General features: G+C 47.1%; 1 protein-coding gene across 1 annotated transcript in view; it reads left to right on the forward strand.

Moving 5' to 3' along the window:
* The first annotated feature begins 4170 nt into the window (after positions 1 to 4170).
* Positions 4171 to 25870, forward strand: part of PRSS55 (serine protease 55) — a 55935-nt gene continuing 34235 nt past the window's right edge. Inside the window, exons 1-4 of the mRNA XM_060013613.1 lie at positions 4171 to 4676; positions 5653 to 5732; positions 6484 to 6711; positions 8459 to 8540. Coding sequence (XP_059869596.1) covers positions 6604 to 6711; positions 8459 to 8540 — 190 coding nt within the window. The 5' untranslated portion in view covers positions 4171 to 4676; positions 5653 to 5732; positions 6484 to 6603. The remainder of the gene's footprint in view (positions 4677 to 5652; positions 5733 to 6483; positions 6712 to 8458; positions 8541 to 25870) is intronic.

Genomic DNA, 25870 nt, shown 5'->3' on the forward strand with positions numbered 1-25870 from the left:
TGCATTTCTCTAAGAATTAGTGATGTTGAGCATCACTTCACGTGCCTATTGGCCATCTGTATGTCTTCTTTGGAGAAATGTCTATTTAGGTCTTCTGCCTATTTTTTGATTGGACTGACAAGGGCGTAATTTCCAACATATACAAATAGCTCATACAACTCAATGACAACAACAGAAAAACCAATAAGCTGTGTGTTTCTTTCCCACCTCATCTCTAGGACATTTCTTCGTCAGTGATTTCCTGATCCTGAATCTCAGCATTGTTACTCATGGTCTCTGAGGGCCCAAAGCAGCAGGTACTGAGGCTCTGAACCAGGTAGAAGCAAAGGAAGGTAAAGAACAAGGACCCTTCTAGAGATCAAGTCTGCAGGTCTCAGGGATGAGCTTACAAATGAAGGGGAAGCAAGGAGCTGTAATGTTTCTCATTGCAGGAGCAAAGGAAATGAAAGAAGCTGTGGAAGATATCTGCTTGTGAGAGAGGGAGAGAATAGGCCTTCTGTTTCAGAGATCCTTGGCATACCCCTCCCTGTGGAAAGATGCTCCACCCAAACTTTGGAGAGGCCTCAAGCTGAAGTTGGTGACCTGCCTGAGTCCCAGGGGAACCATAGGCCTCTGAGTGGGTCCCAGGTATATTTGAAGCGCTCCTATAGGTATATGATTATTTCAGGCACAGCTATTCATATGAGAATCCCTCCTCGCAACCTGCACCCCACCCTTGACCTTACCCCCCAGACTGAGAAGGACACTTGGTTGTGAGGCAATGCAGTGTTTAATCATGGGGATAATAGAAACATCACAAAATACAGTAACAAGATGGCCCAGGGTGATAGAAGCAAACTTTCCCTGGAGTCCGGTTCATGCTTGTAGGGCCTTTTTGACAGCTTCGTCTCCTTCTCAATCCATGACAGATAACTAGACACCTTCGTGTATACTCCAGGTAGTTTCTTCCGGCCGCAGCCCACTCCCCAGCTGACAATGCCCAGCTGGTACCATTTGCTTGTGTTGGTTTTTTTCTGGCAAACCAGAGGCCCCCCCACTGTCACCCTAGGAGAGAAGAGTTGTTTGGGAGTGGAAGGGATGGTGGCAAGTTGCTCTTACAGCCTGTTGAGGGGTGGGCGCCTGGCGCGAGGCACAAAGCACTTCTGGTGTCATTGGAGGATGGGTGGATGTTTCTACCTTTGATGGGCTCTCCAACAACATGCCTATACTCCCAGCTCTGTGACTGTCAGAAAAGGGAGCGAACAGTTTGGTCAAAAGCAATGGTGATGAATGACAATTTGGTCAAAAAATAAATATCCATCATCATCATCATCCTGTGACATGCATTCATTCTGATATACCAAGGAGTGCTTTTCTAATCCGTTCTGCCTCTAAGCACTTTTTTGTTTTTTCAGAATTCTTTCAATTTCCCCAGAAAGACCTCATTTTGCTCTTCCTGTGCTGTTTACGATAGCAAAAAGTAAAAACTGAAACCCAGAATCCATTATGCCTTATACTAGGTCATTGGTTGAAGACAGCAGGCGTACAGACTGTGTATACAGAACACAAAAAGTACAAAAACTGGGTCAAAATGTTAGACTGTGGTCAAAACATCAATTTTTAAGCAATTTACAAATTTTAAAGCATCATGGAAGAGATTGCCAAATAAGCACAGGTGGAGCAGACGTCACTGACATGAAAATGAAGGAATCCACTGCCTTTCATACCCCCAAACCTTTCGGACCATTTAAAATTTTCTATTAAAGAATAACGCAAAAAAAAATCAAAAAAAAAAAAAAAGAATAACGTATCTTCAAAAAAAAAAGAAGAATGTATCTTCATCAAAAAATCAGAAAACTGGGGTATGGGAAAAGAACATGAAGAATACCCATAGTTATATAAGTAAATTTATATGTAAGCACACACACACGATTGTGTATAAGAAGAATTTTCAGGTAAGATACAGTTAACATTGCTTCTCTAGGGAGTGAACAGGAGAACAATTATAAGAGGTAAACTTCCTCTTCACTGTACACCCCTCTGTACCCCTGGAATTTTCTTTACTGTGTACTGGTGAAATAAACCACATTTCTTATTTCAACCATGCAGAGGCAACTCTTCAGCCAAATGTAACTTTCCACATCCTCATGTATGCAAATACGTCATTATTATTTTACAGAAATAGAATCAGGCGGTACATAGTGTCTCACAGCTCACAAAGATCTATTTTTGAAAATATTAAGTAACACATAGAAGAGTCAGAAAGAAGCACTATTTAATGATACGCCAAAAATACAAAACAAACAACAGTGCCCCCCAAATAGGGTGTGGGTTTATTTGGTTTTTTTAAACCAGATTGTTATCATGAGCAAATTGCTGTGCCCATCAGCTTCCTTTGAACCAAACTGTTCTTCATCCAGTTCTTTGAAGTCATTGGAAATTCCCATGACCTTTCTTTAAAATGAAGAATGACACTCGCTTCTCTAGGGATGATGAGATCTACGTGAAAGACGTACAGTTAAGAATTTAAATTTCTGGAGCCAAACAGACCTTGGTTCAGATCCCAGGGTGAATACGTGGTTGAGAGAATGTGAAATTTTTCTTCAGCGTTTTGAGGCTCATTTTTAGTCTGGTGGTGATTGTACCTCTCCCGCAGGACCACGGTGTGAAGGTAAGCACATGACACCTATAAAACACTATGCCTGGCCCTAATACATGGCAAGCCTGTACTCCCTGGCGGCTCCCACCATTTTTGCGGTGGATGAACCAGGCACATCTGGGCGGGGCCGTGCTGGGCTGCTGGCTTTGGAGCCCGGTTTCTACTGGAACCCAAAAGATGGCTCTCACCCCTGAAGTCAGCGTGCCTTGGTTGGAACTCGGTGTCTGTCATTGACCTTGCTGGTGTGTCTTCTGCAAGGCTGTCCGCTTTCCTGGTCCTCCTTTTCCCATCTAAAATAGGCCTGCTTCCTAGAGCTAGTTTGATGTATTTGTGGAAGCAGTTTGTATGCTCTTGAGCACTGAACAGATGTAAGAGATGATGATGGAGAAAACAATATTCGTAGTGTTTACTGTGACCCTCCTCTGCACTATGCTCCTCTGAATGCTTTAGTGTGTTGACTCATTTTATCTTCACAGCAGTCCTAGGAGGACTCTTAGTAGTCCCATTTTACAGATGGGGAAATCTGAAAAGGCACAGGCACAGAGGGGACTCCAGGCGGTGAGTAGAGGAGCTGGGAGGGAAGCTAAGGGAGCCTGCAGCCCTAACCGCTGGACTGCACAGCCTGCCTTTGGTTACAGAGCATCCCTCCCAAATTCATGTCCACCTGGAACCTCAGAATGTGACCTTACTTGGAAATACAATCTGTGCAGATGTAATTAGTTCCATTAAGATGAAGTCCTGTGGGATTAGCATGGGCCCTACTCCAATAACTGGTATTCCTATCAGAAGAGAGCAGAGGAGACACACGCATACAGGGGGGAAGGCCTGTGAAGATGGAGGTACAGACCGGAGGGCTGCACCTACAGGCTAAGGAACGCCCAGGGTCGCCCGCAACCACCAGAAGCCAGAAAAGGCAAGGAAGGATCCTCCCCTAGACCCTCCAGAGGGAGCATAGCCCTGCCGATGCCTTGATTTGGGACTTCTGGCCTCTGGGAGAGAGCACGTTTCTGTTGTTTTTTTTGTATTTTTGTGTGGTACGCGGGCCTCTCACTGTTGTGGCCTCTCCCGTTGCGGAGCACAGGCTCCAGATGCTCAGGCTCAGCGGCCATGGCTCACGAGCCCAGCCACTCCGCGGCATGTGGGATCTTCCGGGACCGGGGCACAAACCCGTGTCCCCTGCATCGGCAGGCGGACTCTCGACCACTGCGCCACCAGGGAAGCCCACGTTTCTGTTATTTTAATCCACCTCCTATCCAGAGGAGAAAGAAGGCAGCCAGGTAGCCTGGCACTGCTGGCCAGCTTTCTGGGTCAGCCCCTCTCCAGGCCATGGAGAAGCTATGTTACCTTGCAGGTGTCCTTCCCACCTTGAAGGTCCCCGGCGCACAGCATGCTCGTGGTGAGCAGAGGCGTCGTGGGGAAGCATGTTTCCCAGTCGATCAGCTGGATGTTGACTTTCCAGAGCACTGTTTCCATACTTCGCTTAGGAACTGACCCAAAGAAGCAGCAGATGGGGAAAGAACCCTGAGCTCAGCGTGGTCCCTTTGGAGGACCCACCCACATCATGTCTTTTCACCTCAACAACAAGGGAACTGCTCTGTGGCCCCGGCAATGACCCAGATTTGGACTGGGTGAGGAGGGGGTAGGAGGGGTGTCCGGGAGACTCTTGAGCCCACCCTCTCTGAATCAAGAGCTCCTAGGACTGGGTCTCTACTGGATTTCAGCCTCAGTGAACCATTTTCTCACCCTGCCAAGGGTGCCAGGTTCCAGCAAGGGTCCTAAAAAGGAGTTTCATTCAAATCCATGAGGATGTAAAGAGAACCCACGATGACAAGTTCTGTCCTGGGACCCACGGCACAAAAAGATGGGCTTGAAGCTTGTGTCGGGGTCCTTGAGGAGTTCACTGCCTGTGGGCTCTAGCTGAGCCCAACTCCTAGAATGTCCACTTCCGAAGATGGGGATGTGTTCCTCTTTGTATGTTGCTGACTCCCCGGAGCCTACAACACTGCCTGAATCATAGAGGAGTTTCAAAGAAAATGAGGTAAATGAAGCATGGGGAACTCTAAGTTAAGAAGGTGGCCTTGTTTGCGAAGCTATTGAAAAGCTTCTAAGGGCAATTCCCAAGGAGGAATCTGACACAGCTCTGAGTTTTGGGACCACGTGGGAATCCACGTAGAGCCATTTGGGTGCCTCCTTGGAAGAGCAGTACTGAGTGGAATATGATCTTTCCTGCTCTGTTGATTATGGGGAAAGTCACATTCACCAAGAAGGAAGACAAAAGGACCCCATTTTGTGGGTTGGCTGGGCAAACTGGCAGGAGTAGGTTACAGGTTAAATCTAGAAGGACAAATTTACATTCGGTTTATCCCCTCCTCCTTGGCCTGGACCTATGGCTTTCAGAGATTTTAGCCACAGAGCCCTTTATCACGGGGCACAACTGGCACCATCAGTTGGAACGGAGCTGCTCTGGCTGACATTGGCGTGGACTTCCCAGAGCCCAGCCCCTTTTCCCATTGGTATGTCCCTCCACATTCCTCCAAGCCACCCTGAAGCCTCTGGACACCTCTGCCTGGGTTTTCCCTGAGGCCCTGTTTAGGGTTCCTGTTTCACAACATGGACCTAAAACTTGCTACATGCGCTCAGGGAGGATGGCTCCCATGTGGACTGAGCAGAAGGGTCATCGTGGGACCTTAATTGAGAACCGGAAGCGCCCAGGTCCACGAGGCTGACCTCCTGAGGCCAGCAGAGCCTCCAGACTTTGCTTCTCATTGCAAACCTCAGCCAAGGTGCCACCCCACCTCCCCGTTGGGCTATAGTAACTTACTAGTAGTGCCCCATCCAGTCTCCCAGCAGTTTCTCCATCTCTCTGTGTCAGTGACCTCTGAAAGGCAGATAGGTACCTTCTTGACACCCAGGTTCGGTGGGGATTTGAGCAACAGCAAAGCGATGTCATTAATGTAGAACCAGCTGTCAAAATAATAGTGAGTAATTAGCTTGTCCACTTTTATCTTTGTCAGGTTTTCGGTGTCAAGATTTCCTTTACCATGTACGACCTCCAAGGTAGATCTTATTCCAAAACAAAAGAAAGAGAAAATAGGTAAGTGGTGGGAGGGTGAAAGGTGAGCCTTAGGAGAAAATACCTGCACTCGTGTGAGACTGTGATCCTGAGAGCATCTGCGGCTCTGCACCTGACACGGAGCCAGCGGGGAGGAGCCTGACCTGAGTGCCTAGCCTGCCCTCTGGCCAACCAGCTCTTGCCCTGACAGCTCTTTGCTTGGGCAAATTCACTTGTAAATTTCATCAACAAATGTCTGGGAAGCCATACTATGGCATAAGTAATTGAGGGACTTGATTTGCAAGAAAAGCTGACTGGCTCTATCACAGACACCTTGGAAGTTTTGCAAAAATATTTTGTAGACTGGGACTCAGACAGCACCTTCTGCCATGCAGCCAGGCCTGGCACCCTGCCCTCAGGGCCTAATCCTTCTATGATTTCCCCAACTCCATGATCTCTGTCAGCCCACTCTCTCCCTGAGTGAGAGCAAATGCTTAGGAAGGGACTCTCTAGGGGTTTGGACCAGGACTACACGCACCTGGCAAAATGCTGAGAAGCCCAAGGAACATTTGCTCTGCAATGTAGGTCCCACACAGCCAGCCATGCAACACCCTAGGAGGAGAACGGTTTCTTTCCACCTGCAAAGTGTGATATTTAACACAGGTGTCTACCTCCTGGTATTTTGTTTTCTGGCTGATGAACGTGAATAATAGGCATGTCGGGGCAAATATTCTACCACACTGGTATGAAAAAAAATTCTATCTGCAACACTTACTTATTTTTGTTTTTGAAGCAATGGGCTGCAGTTAGAATCCACCACACACTGAGGATCGATCCTCCACGGAGATGATTCCCACCGTCAAGGATACGCGTCTGCCATGGGAAATCTACAACGTCTGCAGGCACCCCGCCTATGATATCCAAAGCTTCTGACTTCTCAGAACTGTTTATTCTTTGGCCACATTTCACTAAGAGCAGAAAGAAGGAAGAGGGAGGAGAGACCCAGCGCCCAACAGTCAAGGTTGGTTGGCTTGGAAGACACTTAAGTATGATGCCCCTTTCTCACCCCCCAGCACACAGACAGCAGTGACTCAGCCAGTTTACTACCAGGTGGGAGATCCGTCAAACAAAAACAATACCCTGCACACCTACCAAGGGCACGACAATTACGAGATTGTGCTTTTGGGTGCCTTCACCGTAGCTGTGCTTCTTGGAAGGGTCTCCTGGAAGGGTCTCCGTCTGAGGGCCTGTGAGGAAGGGCACACAGCCACAAGCCCTGGGGCCGGATCTTGCTCTTGCACCCTAGTAGGGAAGCCCAAGGGAAATTGACCAGCCCCTCCTTTCCCAACTGATTCCTGCATTTTCTGTTGTGATTTCTGCACACCACCGTGTTTCACCCAATTTTAATTCTAAAGATCATCCCAGTTGCACCTTGAGAGAAATTTAAATTTTGGCATTTCCTATGTGATAGGATTGTTTTGACAGCTTCTAGTGGGTTTCCAACATCATTTGAGTAATGGGGAACAATAAACATCATAAAATCTAAAATGTTGACTGCTTACTACTTGCCAGGCACCATTCTGTTCTAAATTAATTAATTCTCATAAAAACCTCACAAGATAGTTGAAATTATCATCATCTCATTTTAAAGGGTAGACAACAAAGGCAAGTTTAAGGTTAGGACAACTGGCCAAGACCAACAGCTAATAAATGACTAAGCTGAGATTTGAACTTAGGCAGTCTGTCTCTGGAGTCTGTTCTCATAACCACTGGGCAAACTGCCTAAGTGTTAACCATACTTATACCTGGGGAGAAAAGTCCATGACATTCATGATATTTCACAGAAGAGTCTCATTTGAGAGGTATATCTATTCAAACCGTCTCTACGGCACACATGGTACCATCACCACACACCATATAGCCAACAACCTCATCACCACACAGCCTCGCCACCATGTATGTCCCCACCACACGTCACCATCAACCACACCACTCAGCACTACACGTTTTACCGCCGCCATTGCACATCGGCACCACCACCAGTCACCACCACTGCTGCCTCTCATCTCTGCCTTTGGGTTTCTCTCCTCCGACTTCCCGGGCCCTTCAGCTCCCCGGAAGTGCTCTGCTTCTTCCCATCTCGGGGCTCTTCCCCATGCTCCTGCCAGAAAGACAGGCTCCTCCCTCATCTGTCTTGCTCCTCTTTGCCTGTGTAACTCCTGTGTATCCCTCAAATCTTAGCTCCTTCCTTGCCTTTTAAGATTACACCAGCTACCCTCAGTATAACTTTCTTACTCAACACCCCACCTTCCCCTCAGGACACTAGCAACAGTGCTGAAGCATTTGTGAAACTGTTAAAGTCTACTTCCCCCATTAAACTGTAATCTCTGTGAGGGATTCCCATTGCTCCTGTCAAGGAAGACCACACATTGTAAGGAACCTGCAGCCCAACCTCAGATGAAAAGGTTGAATTTTCAGAGCCAACAAGGGAATCTTGGACTTAATATACAAGAAAACAATGCTGGATCTCTGGAAAATTTTTTAAATACTTAATTAAAATAATAGTTTATGAATATTTAAACAGAATTACCAGTGATTAGTAGTCAAATTGGCTTAATAATTTAAAAGCCCCATATATTAATCTTTTGCTCCATAATGAGAGCCGCTTACTGAGCACCTACCATGAGTCAGCCTCTGTACTGTGTGTGAGAGACACTTAATAATGCCAGCAAACCTCTGAGCTGTGGTTTATTATCCCCATTTCACAGACGAAGAAACAGTCTTGGAGAGATCACGTGATTGCTGAAGACGATTCAGCTTACAAGAGACAGATGGGGATTTTTCGGGCAGGTATGTCTGGTTCTAAAGCCCAGTTGTTTATTCATCTTGCTCGTAGCTTGCATGGTATGTCTATATTTCGGCAAATCATCCACTCAATTCTTTGAGAATCTTATTTGGCTAAAATGTTGGTATGGGGTTTGGATGATTTCTCTCTAGGGCGAACATCAAACTGGCTGAGATATTACATCTAAAGCCTTGATCACTGACTGTATCCCGGAAGGGAGGCTTTCTGAGTGAGGTGGGAAGGTTTCACCTGGAGCTATCTGATTGGTGGGCAGTGGCAGCCTGCCACCCTCTGTGTAGAACAAGATGTTCAACACAAAAGAGAAAGCAAGATCTGTTGGCATTTTCTGCTGACGGTTCGGAGGTGTCGGAGCGGCAGTAGGATACCAGGCCAAGCTGGTACTAACAGATGCCTTTAAAACTTAAATGGGTAAAAAGTCGTCTGACACTTGGGGAAAAAAGTGCATCATCATGACACAAAACTGAGCAAGAAGTGATATTTAATAGATTACAGAATAGAGATTGAAAACTATCTGATCACATCTGAGTCCTGGGCATGAACCGTCAATACTGAACTCAACAAGGACTAGAAATAAAGTCTTGCAACTCCAGTCAAAAAAAATAATAGATCCCAAACTCGAGGTTGTGAGAGGAGCTTTGACTTGGAAGTTTTTCATATGAAAATATCAACCACAAGATGCTGATGAGATGACCTGACCGATAAGCACTCCACTTCCTGGACGGTAGCATTTGACGGTCGTTGGTCTGGGGCCTTGAGGTGTAAGAATAGCATTAACAAATGGAGCATGTTCAGAGGTGAGTAACTAGCATGTTGGGAAGCCTCATTATAGGGAACATAAAAGGACGGGGCTTCAGACTCCTGCAGGGTTTTCTTAAAGACGTGGTATCAGACTTGCTCAGATCCAGTGTCAGTGGGTGAAAACCATATGTTGGCATGAAAAGATCTTACAGTATAAAAATTCTGCCATATCGTTACATTACACTTTGTTGGACATTACACAGAACTGAGGGTGACCTGGACAATCTGGGGCCTGTGGTTAATTTAGGGGAGTCCCTGGGAGCCCGGGGAATTTGTATATTTTTCAATATAAAAATGCACTTCATAGAGTTCTCTATAGTGGAATAGGCTACCTCTAGGTTCTTCAATTTTCTCACCTTAAAATGAGGGGACTCAATAAAATCATCTCTAAGGTTTTTCCCAGTTCTAAAATACTCTACTTTTACAGTTTAAAATGACGAGGGGGAAACATTTTTACTTAAATTACATTAATATAAAACATAAGGGGCTTCCCTGGTGGCGCAGTGGTTGGGAGTCCGCCTGCCGATGCAAGGGACGCGGGTTCGTGCCCCAGTCCGGGAGGATCCCACATGCCGCGGAGCGGCTGGGCCCGTGAGCCATGGCCGCTGAGCCTGCGCGTCTGGAGCCTGTGCTCCGCAACGGGAGAGGCCACAACAGTGAGAGGCCCCCGTACCGCAAAAAATAAATAAATAAATAACTATTTTTCTTAAAATTCTTACATATAAACATTGAAGCAAACTTTAGCTTCCTTATTCTGAATTTTTCCTTAAGAGGTATGTGATTTTCAGTACAACAGTTTAAATGCTGTATTGATATTGATGTCAGGCTGCCAGTGGTCATGCAGACTGAAACGTGAATGTATTTACATGAAAAGTCTTATGCAAGTCCAAAAGTTCTTCTATATTTTTACATGCTCAATGGCTCAACTTTGTTGAAAATTAGAATTGGGGCTGGCCTGGAAAAATAAGAGACCCATGGTTGTGAATCTTAGGAGAGTTCCTGGGAGTCTAAGGGGTTTATATATATAGTCTGTAGATAAAAAACCAAATGAAGTCTTAGGTCCGCCAGCACTCCAGATCAAACTCCTGGTGAGGGAGTTCAGAAATCTTCCCTTGCAAATCCCACTGCAGTGAAATCACTGCAGACTGTAGATTTTTGCCAAGTGACTGGTTGATCCAGACCCAGAGATGTGACCAAACAAATTAAGATAGGGAGGTCTCATCTCAGCTTTTTAGTTGAGTGTCTTCTCTTTGCCTGCACCATCAGGGTGTCTCAGAAATTCTTTTTGCCCCAAAAGACCCTTTCGATATATTGGTCACCATGAGAAAAAGAGAAGCATGATTGGAGAAACAACTCAAGTCTGCAGATGGCACTGGTTTTAGCCTGGAAAATTCCTAGCTGGCAGGGTGCCTGGTGAAGAGGGAAGGAGTGAGATTTGGAGTCAGAAGTTCTGAGTCGGCTCCATTGGCTAGCTGTGTGACTTGGAGCCACTGATTTAACCTCTCTGAGCCTCAATGTCCTCATCTTTAATACAAAGATAAGTATTAACACAATCTAATGCCTATTTTTTCATGTCACATTGATTTAGAGGCATGACATTTGGTTTCATTCTAGTTTGGACCAAGGAGAGAGAAGTCTGAGGTTTGCCCAAGACTTTTGGTTCAATCTGGGGTCATCTCTGGGCAACATTTCAGTGGGAGGATGTACCTGCTGGTCGTCTTCCTGCATCAGTGGCCATTCCTTCTCATACTTTTCTGCCAAATCCACCTCTTCTTCCAAAACCCACGGCTTAATCCTCAGACCACTTCTTTCTCTATGCACTTTGGCTAGAGTATCTCATCCTAGCCAGACTTCAAATATCATCTTTATACAGATGCTTTCACGTTTACCCTCTCAGGCCTCTCCACTGAGCTGCCAACCCATTAACCAACTGCCCTACTCAGTATCTCACAAGAACGTCTAAGAGGTGCCTCAAACTTGACGTGGCCCAAACTGAACTATGGAACCTGACCCCACTCCACATCTTTCTTGTAAGCCTTCCACAGTTCTGTGGATGGTACCACACCCGTCTGTTTGCTTAGGCAAGAGTTATCCTTGACGTCTCCTCTTTCCCTCACTCCCCACGAGCAGTGCATCGGTCAGTCCCATCAACTTTACCAAACAATGTCCTTCACCAGCCATCCTCTCCATCCCCCCTGCTATAAACGCATCCAGGCCGTCGTCCTGTCCTGCCCACTAACTCGTCCCCCTCCTTCCACTCTTGCATCCCCACTCCTACACAGTCTATCCTCTGAAGCAGCCAGAATGTTTTCTCAAGCACCTCTCATTTCTCACTCTCTGAAGGCTTCCCACTGTGACCAGAATAAAATCCAAAGTCCTCACTGGGCCTTTACGAGCCCGTCTTTCTCCAGTGGCCCCTTCCCATTCACTCTGCCCCAACTTCACTGGTCTCTCTGCCTCTAAAACATACCCCGCTCACTCAGTCTCAGGGCCTTTGCACTTGCTGTCACTTCTGCTTGGAAATACGTCTCCTTCTCATCAGATGGGTCTCAGCCCAAGTCTTGCCATCTCAGGAAGGCTTTCCATGACCACCTCTTAGAACAGTCTCACCTCCCACCTGCAGACCTCCCATCGCATTAGCCTGTTTCATCTGCTTCATACCATTTAACAGGAGCTGGAATTAACTTATTTATTTATTCATTTCTATGTTTAATACTTCCCTCCCCTCACTAGATAGCAAAACTGCTTAAGGGTAGGAATTGAGTGTGTCATTCTCTGATATAAAACATCTCTCTCCTAAAACAGCTCCCAGCACGTGATAGAGGTTTGATATCTGTCAACCAGCAAACTGACAGCATAGCACGAGGCTCCATAAATTCTCCGGACTCAGGGAGATGAATCCATAGTGGGTATTAAGACGCTGCCGTCATTACAGTTCTATTATTTGTGTTTTGCATTAGACCAGTTAGGCTCCACATGATCCTTCAGGATGTTTTCAAGGAGAAAGCAGCCGAGAAATTCCTTTTCCTGATCACACAGGGCCTTAAAGCTGCAGGACGTGGCTAGGTCGCATCTCCAGATGGACAGCTAGTTACCCCTCTCAAACGGTTTACTTACATTGGCCCTTCACTCTGGAAAACTCTGGTACCTAACATAGATGTTAAATACACACACATACAGACGCAGACACGGCTTCTCCACATGTACCTTTAAAGTTGGGAGTGTGTGGGGAGCAATAGTCTGAAAGTCTGGTCCAGGGGCCCCAGCATCAGATTCACTGGAGGGGCCTTACTAAAAGTGCAGTTCCTCAGATCCCACCCAGTACTACAGAATTGGCATCCTAGAGCTTGACCTTTTGAACAAGCTCCCCAAGTGATTCTCCTGGCCGCCGAGGAGAGAGAGCCCCGGAGAGGCACAGACCCAAGAACACCATGAGAGACCTACGTGCCAGGCCGCCGTGTGACCAGGGCAGCAGCAGGGTGACTGGCAGCAGAAGCACCGCTCGTCCATCCCTCCGTCCTGTCATTGGCCCTGGTCTTTACTCAAGTCGATGGAGGAGCTTCAGGTGAGACTGCGCATATCCAATTCAGGAAGACGAGTCAGGGCCTCACTCTCCGTGTCTGCAGTCTCACAGCCCAGCCTGATGCCCAGGTCACAATAGGGCACTGGGTGGAGCCAGCACAGTCCAGACAAGGCAGCCAGGAGGCATCCTGGACCAGGGCCTGATGATTCCATGAGCCAACCCTCTGGGATGTGGAGGGCCGTGTGGAAGCAGGGGCAGAGGCAGTGGAGCGGGAGGACCTCACACCAGACGGGCTTCTGCAAATCAGGGCATCTCAGACTCACTAATGCATCAGGGAAAAAAAGAGTTGAAGGCCTTCCTCAGGAGAAGGGACCTGAGGCTGCTGGTCCAAACAAGTCAGGTGATACAGCGGAGCAAGCACAGACTCAGAATCCTACAGCAGAGAGCTCACATCACCAGTGGGACCTGAACTTTGAGCCTCAGATTACTCATCTGTAAAATGGGGATAGTCATAATACTTACATCAATATATTGTTGGATTAGTGAGATAGTGCATGTATCTAGGACCTGGCAAATACCAAGCCCACGATTTTAATTCTCTACCAATTTCATGTCTTCCAGAAAAGGAAGGCACATTGACCAGCCGTTTCTATGAATAAGACGTGCATAAAATACAAAACCCATGCATAGATGGGCTGCAGGGTGGCTTTTGTTCATATATTTCATTCATTTGTTCGTCCACTAGGTGACCTAGCACTTTACAGAGCATTTTCTATACGCCAGGCTTGGAGAATGATGCAAAGATAAACAATATTTGTTCTCCATCTCCTAGAATCTGGGAGAGACATGTGAGCAGAGACACCACCTTAATACACTGGGACAAGTGTATCACTGGGAGCTGTAGAGGGGCACCCAACCCAGTGTGGGGGGAGCACAGGTGTGTGGTGGGTGGGGAAAGAGGCCACCAGGGAAGATTCTCTAGAGGAAGAAATAAGCCCTGTCTGGGCTGAGTCAATCTACTGAGAGAGATGATGTTAGGGAAGGGCCAGAAGACGTATGTTATGGGTTGAATGGTGTCCTCCCCAAATTCATCTGTTGAAGTCTTAACCTCTAGTACCTCAAAATATGACCTTATTTGGAAACAGGGTCATTGCTGATGTAATTAATTAAGATGAGGTCATATGGAGCAGGGTTGGCCCCTAATCCATTATGACTGGCGTCCTTACAAGAAGGGAAAATTTGGATACATAAACCCACACAGGGAGAGCGCCATGTGGAGATGGGAGTTATGCTGACACAAGGCAAGGAGCTGCCAGAAGCTGGGAGAGAGGTCTAGAACAGATCCCTCCCTTCCGAGGGGGCACGACCCTGCCAACACCTTGATTTTGGACTTCTGGCCTGCAGAACTCCAGACAATAAGTTTCTGTTGTTCTGAACGACCCAGTTTGTGGCACTTTGTTATGGCAGCCCTAAGGAACTAATACAGCATTCTAGATGGGCAGAAAATGTGTGCAAAGGTATGGGAACCGTAGGAAGTTTTAAGTTAAACCATATAGAGTTGCTGGTTTAGTAGCTCAAAAGTGGTCTAATACTGGCAAATTCGAATAGTTCAGACTAATATGTTGAGTTGGAATAATGTGCAAGATTGAGCAGTAGACAGGCCAATTTATTAAATAAAGTTCGACTCTGAATACAGTCTTCCCCACTATACAGCCACAGATATATTCTCATGAGAAATCACCATGAACGCGACAGGTGTGTGGAGAACAAGTATTATTACTAAAGATTGGCAAGAGCTGTAGGTGTAAATGTTTTCCAGAATTCTATGCATAATGGACTTCCATTTTAGGGAAAATGACTATGGGACTTTTTCTTTTCCTAGCTTTTTTAAGGTTTTACAATTTATTTTTAAAGCTCTTGGGGATATCCTATCAGAATAAGCGAACAGCAGATGAAATATTAGGAAGTTAGTTCATGTTATTCGATGTGGAGTTTTAACATAACAAGCATTTACTATCCATCTCATAGCTATAAGCAAAGCATTAGAATTCATCAACCTAACATATCTTTTCTCTGCCAGGAGGGGGCCTGAAATGGGAGACACAGCCTCCTTATCTCTGTTCTCTAGAAAACAACACGAATTTGAGCTCAGCAGATACAAACATTTCATTGCAGCTATAAGTGTTTACAAACTTTGGGGCCCTGGAGGGCACATGTTCATATGAGGTGGAACAGGGCATAGATAAAGAATTCCCAAGGTCACCAGGCTTAACCACGTGGCTTCCATGGCTGGCCCCAGAGTTCTGAACAGGATAACACAGCATATGCATGATCTTCATTCAGATCCCAAAGAATCCCCAAATCTCCCAGCACGTATGTGCATGAATTCACATTTTTATCAAAATACCATTGCATGAAGACACATGTCCACACCAAGACCCGTACACAATGTTTATGGTGTTTTTATCCATAAGTACTAAAAACTAACACCCTACATGTCTGTCAGTTGAGTGGATAGCCGGTGATCCATCCAGACAACAGCAATAGTCCTCTGCAATAGAAAGGAGCAGACCACTGACTGCAGACCACATGCTATAACCATGAACCTCCAGTGCCTTCTGCTGAGTTGAAGGAGCTGGATAACTGCTACCTTCAGTATGATGCACAGACAGGCAGAGGTAGCACATCAGTTGTCACCAGGGGCTGGGACTTGGGGAAGGGGGTGAGTTCCAAGGGGCACCGCGGAACTTTCTGCGGTGGTGAAAAGTTCTGTGTCTTGACTGTGGTGGTGGTTACATAGCCATCTTGCACTTGTCAGAATTCATGGAACCATACCCCTTAAAAAAGGTAATTTACTAAATTTAAATTATATGTCAAAAACCAGACTTTTTAAAAATGCCTTTGTGCACTTCAAAAAGCCACTGTGAACCACAAAAGAATTGCCTGCTTTATTGAAAGTGTTTTTGTTGTGATCTCAAGGGCTGACCACGTGGGGAGAGATTCCATTTTAATTCTGGCTTAGTCTGCTCAGGCTGCCATAACAAAATACCATAGACTGCTGGCTTACACAACAAAAATTTATTTTCTCACAGTTCTGGAGGCTGAAAGTCCAAGATCAAGGTGACAGCCTACCCAGTTCCTGGCGAGGGCTCTCTTCCCTGTTTGCAGAACACTGCCTTTTCACTGTGTCCTCTTACGGCCTCAGTACAGGCTCATGGATGGAGAGAGACCACTCTGCTATGCCTTCTTGTAAGGACACTAATTCTATAGGATCAGGGCCCCACCCTTGTGACCTCATTTAACCTTAATTTCTTCCTTAGTGGCCCCATCAACAAATACAGACACACTGGGGGACAGGGTTCCAACATGTGAATTCTGGGTCCATAATAAATACTCCATGGGCAGGACACTCCGGTGCCCCTGAGGACGAGGCTGCAGTACCCGTTGGGGATCTTGCTCGGGTACTGCTGGTGGTAATCCTCTGCGTAGTAGAAAGTCTGTCCCTCCCGGATGTCGGTGGTGATCAGGCCAAAGCCATGCTCTGACAGAACCTGTGGAGGGAAAGGCGCCATGAGAACCCGAAGCGCAGGGATCCCGGGAAGGAGGAGGGCCAGGAGGTCAGGATGGGAGGGGCAGACACGTGGCTGGGGGTGCGCAGCGGTCCTTGGGGCCCGGGCTCGGCCACTTCCCTGCTGGGTTATCCTGGGCAACCTTCTCCCTTCGTGTGCCCCAGGGCGCTGGGGTCTGAAATCCGGGTTGGGTTTGATTGGGTTTGGTTCTGACTGTAAGTTATGCTTTACCCTCTACACCACCTCTGCCCCCGTGGGTGTCGGGAGCCCAGGTTTGGGCCCTGTGGGTCTGTGTGAAGCCACCCTGTTTCCAGGGGAAGCAGCAGGGCCGTGTGGCTCCCCGGCTGCCCTGGGGAGGCTGGGGTCCCTGAGGGGATTGGCGCCTGGCTGCAGTGAGAGGGGATGGCGGGGCAGGAGGGGGCGGGGAGGCTGCAGCAGCAGCCAGTGCCGACCCCTCTGCCCCCTCACAGGCTGGACAGAGGACCCCCTCGTCGGCTGCGGCTCTGGGCAGCAGGGACCCCGCCAGGATGCCTGGAGGGCAGGGGCCACCTGGGGTCCGGGCTCTGCCGCTCCAGGCTGGAGCCTCTGGGGAGTGAGGGCAGGGGAAGACGTGGCCTGAGGGCCTGGTCGGTTCCTCACCGCCCTCTGTGACCCAGTTTAAGGCCTGGTGGCATCTGCTGCCAGGCAAGGAACACATGTAAACACCAGTGGGGGAGGAGAGCGGAGCTATTTGGGGCAGGAGACGGATGAAGAACTCGTCATTGTTCCCCATGGATCTTAGCCCGTTTCCTTTCCCTTTTGGATTTCAGCTGTGCCCTATTTCTTTCCTGGTACAGGCTGCTCGGGGTATCTGAGCGCAAGGCAGCAGAGACGCGACCCAGGTTCACTGATTCCATTTTGGACAGGGGTGCGCGGTGGGACCTTGGACTTGTGTCCCCAGTAAGGGAACTGCTGACGGCCCGGTGGCTCATGGGGATGGAGTCCTCACATCTGCCAGGAAGGGCGGGTGGGTCTAGTCTTTGAGTCCAGCATGAATCCATGGCCTGACCTTGTGCTGAGCCCTGTCGTGACTTTCTGAATTTCCATCCAGCCCACTGAGGTGGAAACAAGGAGGCTGATGGCTCCAAACCCTCAGGGCTGGGGTGTTTAGGGAGATGGCCCTGAGCAGAGGGATTCGAGAGGGTCCCAGAAGGAAGTCGAATTCCACTCAGAAAGTTGAAATGAAGCTACTTTCATGAAGGGACAGAGAGCTGTGGGCGTCAATCGTAAAGTGTCCCCATGCAGGAGGGCATTTCAGAGACTGGCCACAGCCTTCAGCCACAGGGACAAGGACAGAAAGTCTAGTTGCTGGAATCCAGTAAGAACGGCAGGTACGGAGGAGAGATCCTGGCAGGAACTGGGTCAAGGAGGGACCCTGCCACTGGCAGCCCAGTGGCCCCAACCAGAAGGGACAGGGAAGAAATACCCCAACCCCTTCCCTTCCTACCTCGTGCCTGCCAGTGCCTCCCATTGCCCGGGGCAAGCCACGTGACGTTCAGGATCCCCCAGGTGACCAGTCCTGAGGAACCAGCCTCCCGGGACTCAGGGAAGGACAGCCAGTGCATTTGTAGTGGTAAAACGGGGACAAATGGAAAATTACTGCGCAGCATCGTCTCCTGCTCCCTCCCAGAGAATAGGATTGAAAGCTGTGAGCCATTCTTATTTCAGGACGGGTAAAGATAGCCAGCTGCCCAGTAAGGCTTTTCCTGGTGATGTGTTGGTCTCAGCCTATTGATAGCCAGGCTGTCAGCTAGGAACGCTGGTGGCACTCGTCCAGACCATATTACTTGCAGCCAGCCCCCGCGGATATCTCCCCCAGTGTGTGGCGCGACCAGCCTTTGTGGTTCGTATTAGGATTGCAGGATGTGCTTCAGCAAAAACCATCAGGGAACTTTGAAGAACAAGATTTATTACTCACAGGTCCTGGAGGGCACACAGCACACCTGAGGGGCCACACAACCAGGCTGCAGGGAGAGAGAGAAAGAGAGATAACAGATCCGGGGATCTGCTTTTATTAGGGTTGAAGGTAGGGTGTCTAGGGTCTCACAAGTTCATTCTTTATTGACTAATTTAAAGCACGCAACCAGGAATTAGGGTGCAGGAAGGAAGAAATAGGTCACTCAAGCAGTTATGTAGGTTACCCGGGGCTTTCTGGAAAAGACCTTCATGGGTGAGGACCTTCACCAGCCTGATTCCTTATCTGGCTGTTCTGCTGGTGGCCGTGTCGTACAGCTGGCAATATGTTTATTCAGGATGGATGTCTTTCAGAATGGATGACTCAGCAACCAAAAACTTAAAATGTCAAGCACTTAAGTTACACATATATAATATACTGTGCTTAGGACTTTGCAGGTGTCATCTCGCTTAATTCTCATAGGACTATTTGAGGGGTTGCTCGTCTCTTTTCCACATTTAGCTTATCAGTGTGCCAGATATTGTATCTTGATGTGTAGCCCCATCTCTGCCTTTCTAAACTGTCCTAAGAATTGTAGATGCTGAAAGCTGGTCACGTTTCTCAGAGTCCCAACAGGCTTCAAATTTAGATTCTCAGGTGAGTTTTAGGAGGCAGAAGACAGAAACATTGTCTTCCCTTAGCACTGTACACAGGCATGCAGATTTCAGCAGAAGACGGTTCTGAGGTTTTGCCATTAACTTCGGATGTCCTCAGGCAAATTGTTACTCTAATGCTGCAGAGAATAATAAGATCATTAGCAGTGAGTTCCTATGATTCCTGAGACTTACAGAGCTTCTGGAAGCAAGCAACTGTTTTTCCTGGTCTTTGCACTCAAACCCTTTTAATGGTTCTGTAAGCATCCATCTCTATGTACTATATCCCTTTCAGTTTGAGACACATAGAGTATTTTCTATTTTCCTGATAGAATCCTGACTGATACAGTTATTTGGTATTGAAAGTGGTTTCGGGAAATACAACTGCAAAGATGGGAATTGAAGATTCCTTGTCAGGCCTGATTTGATTTGAAGGCAGTAATGACCTCGTCACTGGTGGAAAATGCGATTCTGGGAGTCCAGGGTATGCAGTGTCAAAACAGTCTCTCAAATTATTACCTGTCGTTCTTGGAATCCTATTAAAGGAGAACAAGTGGTTTTTGCAATAGAACTTTCTGGTGGAAGAGATAAGTACAAGGGCTGCTGTCACCAAATGCAATGGAAAGTTTACCAGAAAAACAGCAACAATAATATTGGAGTTTTACATTTTCAACTCAAAGGCATCATCTAAGGCCCAGAGAAGTTTCTACAACTGCCCTAAAAGAATCTCTCATCTACTGTATCAAAAATCAGGCCCAGAGGTCTTCCTGCAGGTAGCAGAATGACAACATAACTTGAATTCATGACTTCTTTAGGTGCTTACATGAAAGGTGATTCATTGGAAAAGAAGGTGACCAAGAAAATGGCAATGGAGTATTTGGCTGGATTAAGATGAATTAGTGTACTTTAAAACCTCAAATACCGGGACCTCCCTGGCGGTCCAGTGGTTGGGACTTTGCCTTCCAAGGCAGGGGGTGCGGGTTCAATCCCCGGTCGGGGGACTAAGATCCCCACATGCTGCACAGTGCGGCCAAAAATAAATATAAAATAAAACCTCAAATCCCACTGAGCTTCCGTTCCTATCAGAAGCAGCCCTTCTACCCCTTTCTGGGAAGGCTAGTCTCCTTTTCCATGAAGACTTTGTAATGACTTAACTGAAATACTTTCCCAGGGGGTGCTGATTCTCCCCATAACCCATCCCTACCACCTCTCAGGGCAGTCAGAACCATAAATAGAGCCATCACAATAGACTTCATAGGGGATCAGTTCATCCAACCCGGCAGAAGACATTATACACATTAGAAGAACTGCGACATTCTGCTCATGCATGTTTGTAGACACCGGAGGATCGTGTGGGAGAAGAGATTCTAAGGGAGTTAAACAAAGGATAAAGCAAAATGTGATTTGGCCACATTTATCAATTTGGGTGCACTTAAGAGAAAATCTGCGTTCAGATGGATTATCCGGAGCAGCTAGAAATGGCTCTGTTTGTTTAGTTGACAGACTAAAACCCTGGACAAAAATAAATGGCCTACATTAAATGGGATTCTTCTGTAGAACATAAAAGAAGGAACACAAAATCTTGGATAGGAATGTCAGAATGGATGTATTAAGTGTGACCTTTTCACCCACCCCCTAACTCCATCCCTTAGATGAGTCCTGAGGACACCATGTTAAATGAGGCATTGACAAGTACATTTCCATAAGGAGTCTCAGCATCCTTGAAAGACCCTGTTGTGGCCACATCGTCTGCAGGCTGAGGATGATGTAACACATAACCCATCTCGTGGGAGGTTGATAACACTTGACTTCTTCCCTTGTGGAGTAAGCAGTCATTGTTCATCATAGAAACAGGCCTTTATTCTGTATATGGATGTGTCTTCCCTGCTCACAAAGCTTCTGCCACCCCACTAAGTGCCTAGTTACTCATCATATGGTTTTCCACTGGGCGCAACTTCTGATCAGCTGGTTATAATGCAACAGAAGTGAGGCAACATGCTCGTGCCCGTGGGATTCACTGCTCTTACCATGTATAATTATTTCATTATATGTTACAATGTAATAATAGAAATAAAGTGCACAATAAATGTAACGCGGTTGAATCATCCCAAAACCATACCCCCTCCTGTCCGTGGAAAACTTGTCTTCCACAAAACCAGTCCCTGGTGCCAAAAAGGTTGGAGACCACTGCCCTACATGACCAGTAAAACCCAAGAGTCAGGATTTATACCTCTGGTTGGCTTTTTAGTCTGCATAACGACTCTGGACTCTTACTTCTGTTTTCATTTTGGTTCCCTAAACATTTCCTTTCCTGTAGGCTCAGCTGTGTATTTTAAAGGATATTTGTTGAATTTTAGCCTTCATAGATGTTTACTAAAACACAGAAAATAAATTGATCTGAGAGTCAGAAATATGAATTTTAGTCCTGGATCTGTTAATAACCTTTAGCAAAACCTTGCCTTCTGTAGAGCTCAGTATCCTTAAAGTAAAGTGAAGGGTAGGATTGATTTCCGTCAGTATTTTTCGAATGATGACTCATTTCACATCCTATTATTGAGTCACAATATCAATTTAGTGGGTTGTAATTAGCATGTAGGAAGGAAGGAAGGAAGGACATGTTTCTTGAAACTTTAGCTCCGTGTGTATGTGTGTCCATGTATAGCAGGCCATGAGGTAGGATCAATTTCTTACTGTGGCTTACACAGGCCACCATTGTGAGTATTGATCTTCCTCATTGCTTCAAACCTCCCCTGCAGTGAATGCTTCCTAATGGGCATTGATGCAAAGCACAGAGGTCTCTTCTCAGGTCCATCCACATGCCTCTCCCCTAGACCTTCTTATTTTCAATCTTCCAGTCTTTCTCCTTCCAAGCCCTTGACCAACCAGCCAACCTATTCATAGCTGCCCAAGAGGCCTTACCTCACACCACCTATTTCTTCATAGAAATGAGATGGTCAAGTGCACCATTCAAAGCTCTGCCCGCAGAGGTATTTCCCTGCACCACATCATGCAGTGCTAACCTTGAGCAGAACCAGGACTGAGGATTTTCCCTCTATCATCAGCTGGCACAGGGCCTCTTGTTAAGTCAATTTATAAGCTAAGAGAGAAGCTTTGTGGCAACAGATGTAGGTGACGTGCGGGGCAATGCGTTCATACAACTCACTTAGACTTGCTTGAGCCCATTTCTAAATTTCCATCAGAAGCTAGAGTGTTGGTGGCCTGTCAAACCATGTGACTTGGTGGGCGATAAAGGGCAGCTCCAGGTCACATAGTTACTTGGTGTCCCATGACTAGGTACTCACTCTTTACTAGGACTCTGTGGCACGGCAGGAATTGTTTTACAAATAGGACTTCTCTGCTGCCAAAGGAAGATTGCTTCAGATTCATAACAGTCTATACCTCTCTCATTCTGGCTTGCCAGTCACTCCACACAATGTCAATATCTAACATGGGGACATAATCTTTTTTTTAATTAAAGTATAGTTGACTTACAGTGTTGTATTAATCTCTGCTGTACAGCAGAGTGATTTAGTTATACAGATATATGCATTCTTTTTCATATTCTTTTCCATTATGGTTTATCACAGGATGTTGACTAGAGTTCCCTCTGCTATGCATTAGGACCCTGTTGCTTATCCATTCTGTATTTAATAGTTGCCTCACAGTTTTCTGAAAACAAATTCATATCCTTTGTATTTCAGTCTGGCCACATAAACTGTTCTGGTTCCTCTCAGTGAAAGGACCTGCTTGCTTTCTTGTCCTTGGATTTTTATCCTTTCTCACTTGATGAGTCATGGCTTCGGCCACTCCACAGTGACCCTCATTCAGTTATCCACGGGTACGAAAGGGCAGATGTTGAGGCCAAGCCACCTTATTACCCTAACCTTGTTTGGATCTATTAAAGGGAGGGAAAGAAACGTGTGGTCTCTAAGTCCCAAGTCATAATCTCCCTACTTTCAACTCCACACAGGACAAGAAACCCCTGATCCTGAGTCTACCATAGACTTTCTTTCCTGAATAGCCCAGGAGATTAAAGCATTTGTAATGGGAAATGGAGCTCCCTGTGTTTGGGTCCCCGTTAAGCACTGAGCTGATGGTATTAAAGCCCGTTGTTAGCTAGGTAGTGTTGTGTACCATGAGAGAAAGTAGAAGTTATTCAGAATGTCAGAGTGATGAAAGAGCTTAGGACTCATCTGACCAAATCTCCTTCTTCATAGATAGAGAAACCAAGGCCCAGAAACAGGAAGTGATTTCTCGAGGTTGGTTTTCCAACGCTGTCCTAAAGCCTTCTTGACCTCCTTGTCAAAGGCCATTGTTTCTTTTTAGTTCTCATGGAGAACTGAGTCCATGACTATCTTCCAGGGTCTAGCATAGGGGCTAACCTATAGTTGATGCTCCATAAATGCTTGTGTAAGGATGGGCAGGGAGAAGGGAGAAGGAGGAGGAGAAGAAAGTGTGGGTCCAAAGCTTAGTGACCTGATTTATCACCAGTAAATATGGTGGTAAGCAGCATTTGAGACCCCAAACCTAACCATAAGGGGTACTGCAGAACACGAGGCAGGGAACTTCTCTGAGCTCCTGAGATGATATAGGCTTTCCCCTCCTTTTCTGTCTCTTCCTGGATCCACGGAAGAAATTGAGCCACAGACACAAACATACCAGGCCTCCTCCCCCTGAAGTCAGATCTTATGCCCCAACTGAAGATACCCACTAGGAAGATCCTCTGGTTTCCATAGATAGTACAGACCATAGGTGCCCCACTGTCTCCCTGAGAATGAGAAAAGGGAGAAGGAACAGTCTGGAGCAATCAACAGTACTTCTAACAAGAGGGCAGAGTAAGAGGGTCCTGGTGGCATGGGCTAGGGCCTTCCCTCCTCTGGGAACCCAGAACATGGTGGGGCGTGTGGAGGATGGGGCTGAAGCAGGGGCTGAGTACCCAGCAATTGCCTTTGGTGCCCAGTTCTTTCCAGGCACAAAGCGTGTTCCTGGAGAGCTGGTCTACCCTCTGGCTGCATTCTCTCCAGTTAATCTGCACCACTCTCAGCTTCTCCAGGTACATGTTTAAGTTATCATTTTGATCTGGCAAACTGAGGGAGCTAGAGTGAGAATGAGCACTGCAGCAACCACTGAGAGTGACGGGCCCACCAGTGATGAGGGAGGAGGTCCTGGAAGGATGCAAACGCTCAGCAAGTCACAGACTCACAGAGCAGGAAGGCCTTAGAGGTGATGTAATGCAACGTCCACTCAGTCTCCTCTCTAGCATCTCCAATAAGTGGTTCCTTCATTTCTGCTTATATTTCTACTTCCTTTTGGGAAGCTCGCTCCCTCTGGGAGCAGCCTACCAAACCCTCACCCCAGGCCCTGCCAGGTGAACCTGGAATGACCTTTCTCCTTGACCCTACCACCTCTTCACAGCCATGCTTTGTTCCTGTGCAGAGGTTCAGAACAGCCCCACTTCTGAATCAGTCTCTGCCAGGCCAGTGGAGAAACCAGGAAGACGGCACACCTGTAAGTGCCATCTTGTAGGAAGGAAACAACCTTGACCCTAGAGGAGCTTCTGGCCTTCTCCTCATCCCACTCCCGCATCCTTGTCTGGCCAGCCTGGTGCCTTGGGAAAGGATCAGAGTAATTGATGACTATGCTTGGTTGGGGAATCACTGTCTCAGAGTTATCTCAGGATGGTGATCTACGTGAGCTTCATCCGATGGTAAACAGCTGGGGAGATGCGATTATAAAACAGCCCAGGAAGGAAGAATCCAAACTTTCTTTCTGCAATGCTTCTGGGTACTAAAAAAAATGACCATCATTCTCATGTTTGGAGATTCTTCTGTGTTCCAGGTTTCTACTAAGGACTTTACGTGTGTAATCTCATTTCGTTTAATCCACATAACTTATTTGACGGCGGCATTACTGTCATGCTACAGATGAGAAAAGGTGCAGGAGAAGAAGGTGAAGGAGCTAGGTCAGAATCCCAAAGCTAGAGTAGTGAGGCCAAAATTCAGACCTGAGTCTTCCAAAGCATCATGCTATCTAGCCCAGGGAAACCTAAACGTGGGCTTTCTGTGGGTTCAAAAGGGAAGGCACATACCATACGTAGGCGGCAGTAGCCAGGGGTCTAAGCTCAGGCAGAACTCTGAGCTAGTGAACAGCCAGCCCAGGGAGACTTCCCCATCAAAACGTAGTGGGAATAGACTGTGAGCTCCTTGACCACAGGGGTCTTGACTGTCTTGTCAACCACCATATCGCCATCACTTAGAGCAGCACACGGTAGCCTGGATGTGTACGGTGAATGAATACAATACGTTGTCTACACAGATGGCAGGCAGGGGAAGAGAAACTTTGTACTGATTTTCCAGTACTGGGTGCATAGTCGCAGCTAGCAGCCAACCTTTGGATATGGTTCACCTCAGAGGAGAGAGCAGGTGTAGAGCAGATACTTTTCAGTACACAGCCAATGGGAACACACTTGGTGTAGCGCCCATGGCTTCACAAACCTTGTGCACTAACCCACTGAGCTACCCAGCCCAGACAATATGTTGAGGAGACCTGATGTAAATTAAGACAACGCGTCAGGAACTTACAGAGTTCTTGAGAAGCAATGTGCAGCCCTCAGAACCCACCACCGACGTATGACTGAGCCTCCACAGAGGTGTCTCACTTGCCGTGGGAACTCCCCTTCCTGGACTTCAGACAGTCCGTGGACTTGTACCAATGTTGAGTTTGAAAACTTGGGTCTGTAGCCACATGGAGCTTCGTCTGAAAGGGAGAAGAAAGAGCCATTTGCACATGGGCAGCACTGAGAAATCCTTGTTATCCCGTATTCCCAGCATCTTCCCAG

The sequence above is a fragment of the Delphinus delphis genome, chromosome 6 (assembly GCF_949987515.2).
Source record: "Delphinus delphis chromosome 6, mDelDel1.2, whole genome shotgun sequence".
In the NCBI taxonomy this organism is placed as follows: Eukaryota; Metazoa; Chordata; class Mammalia; order Artiodactyla; family Delphinidae; genus Delphinus; species Delphinus delphis.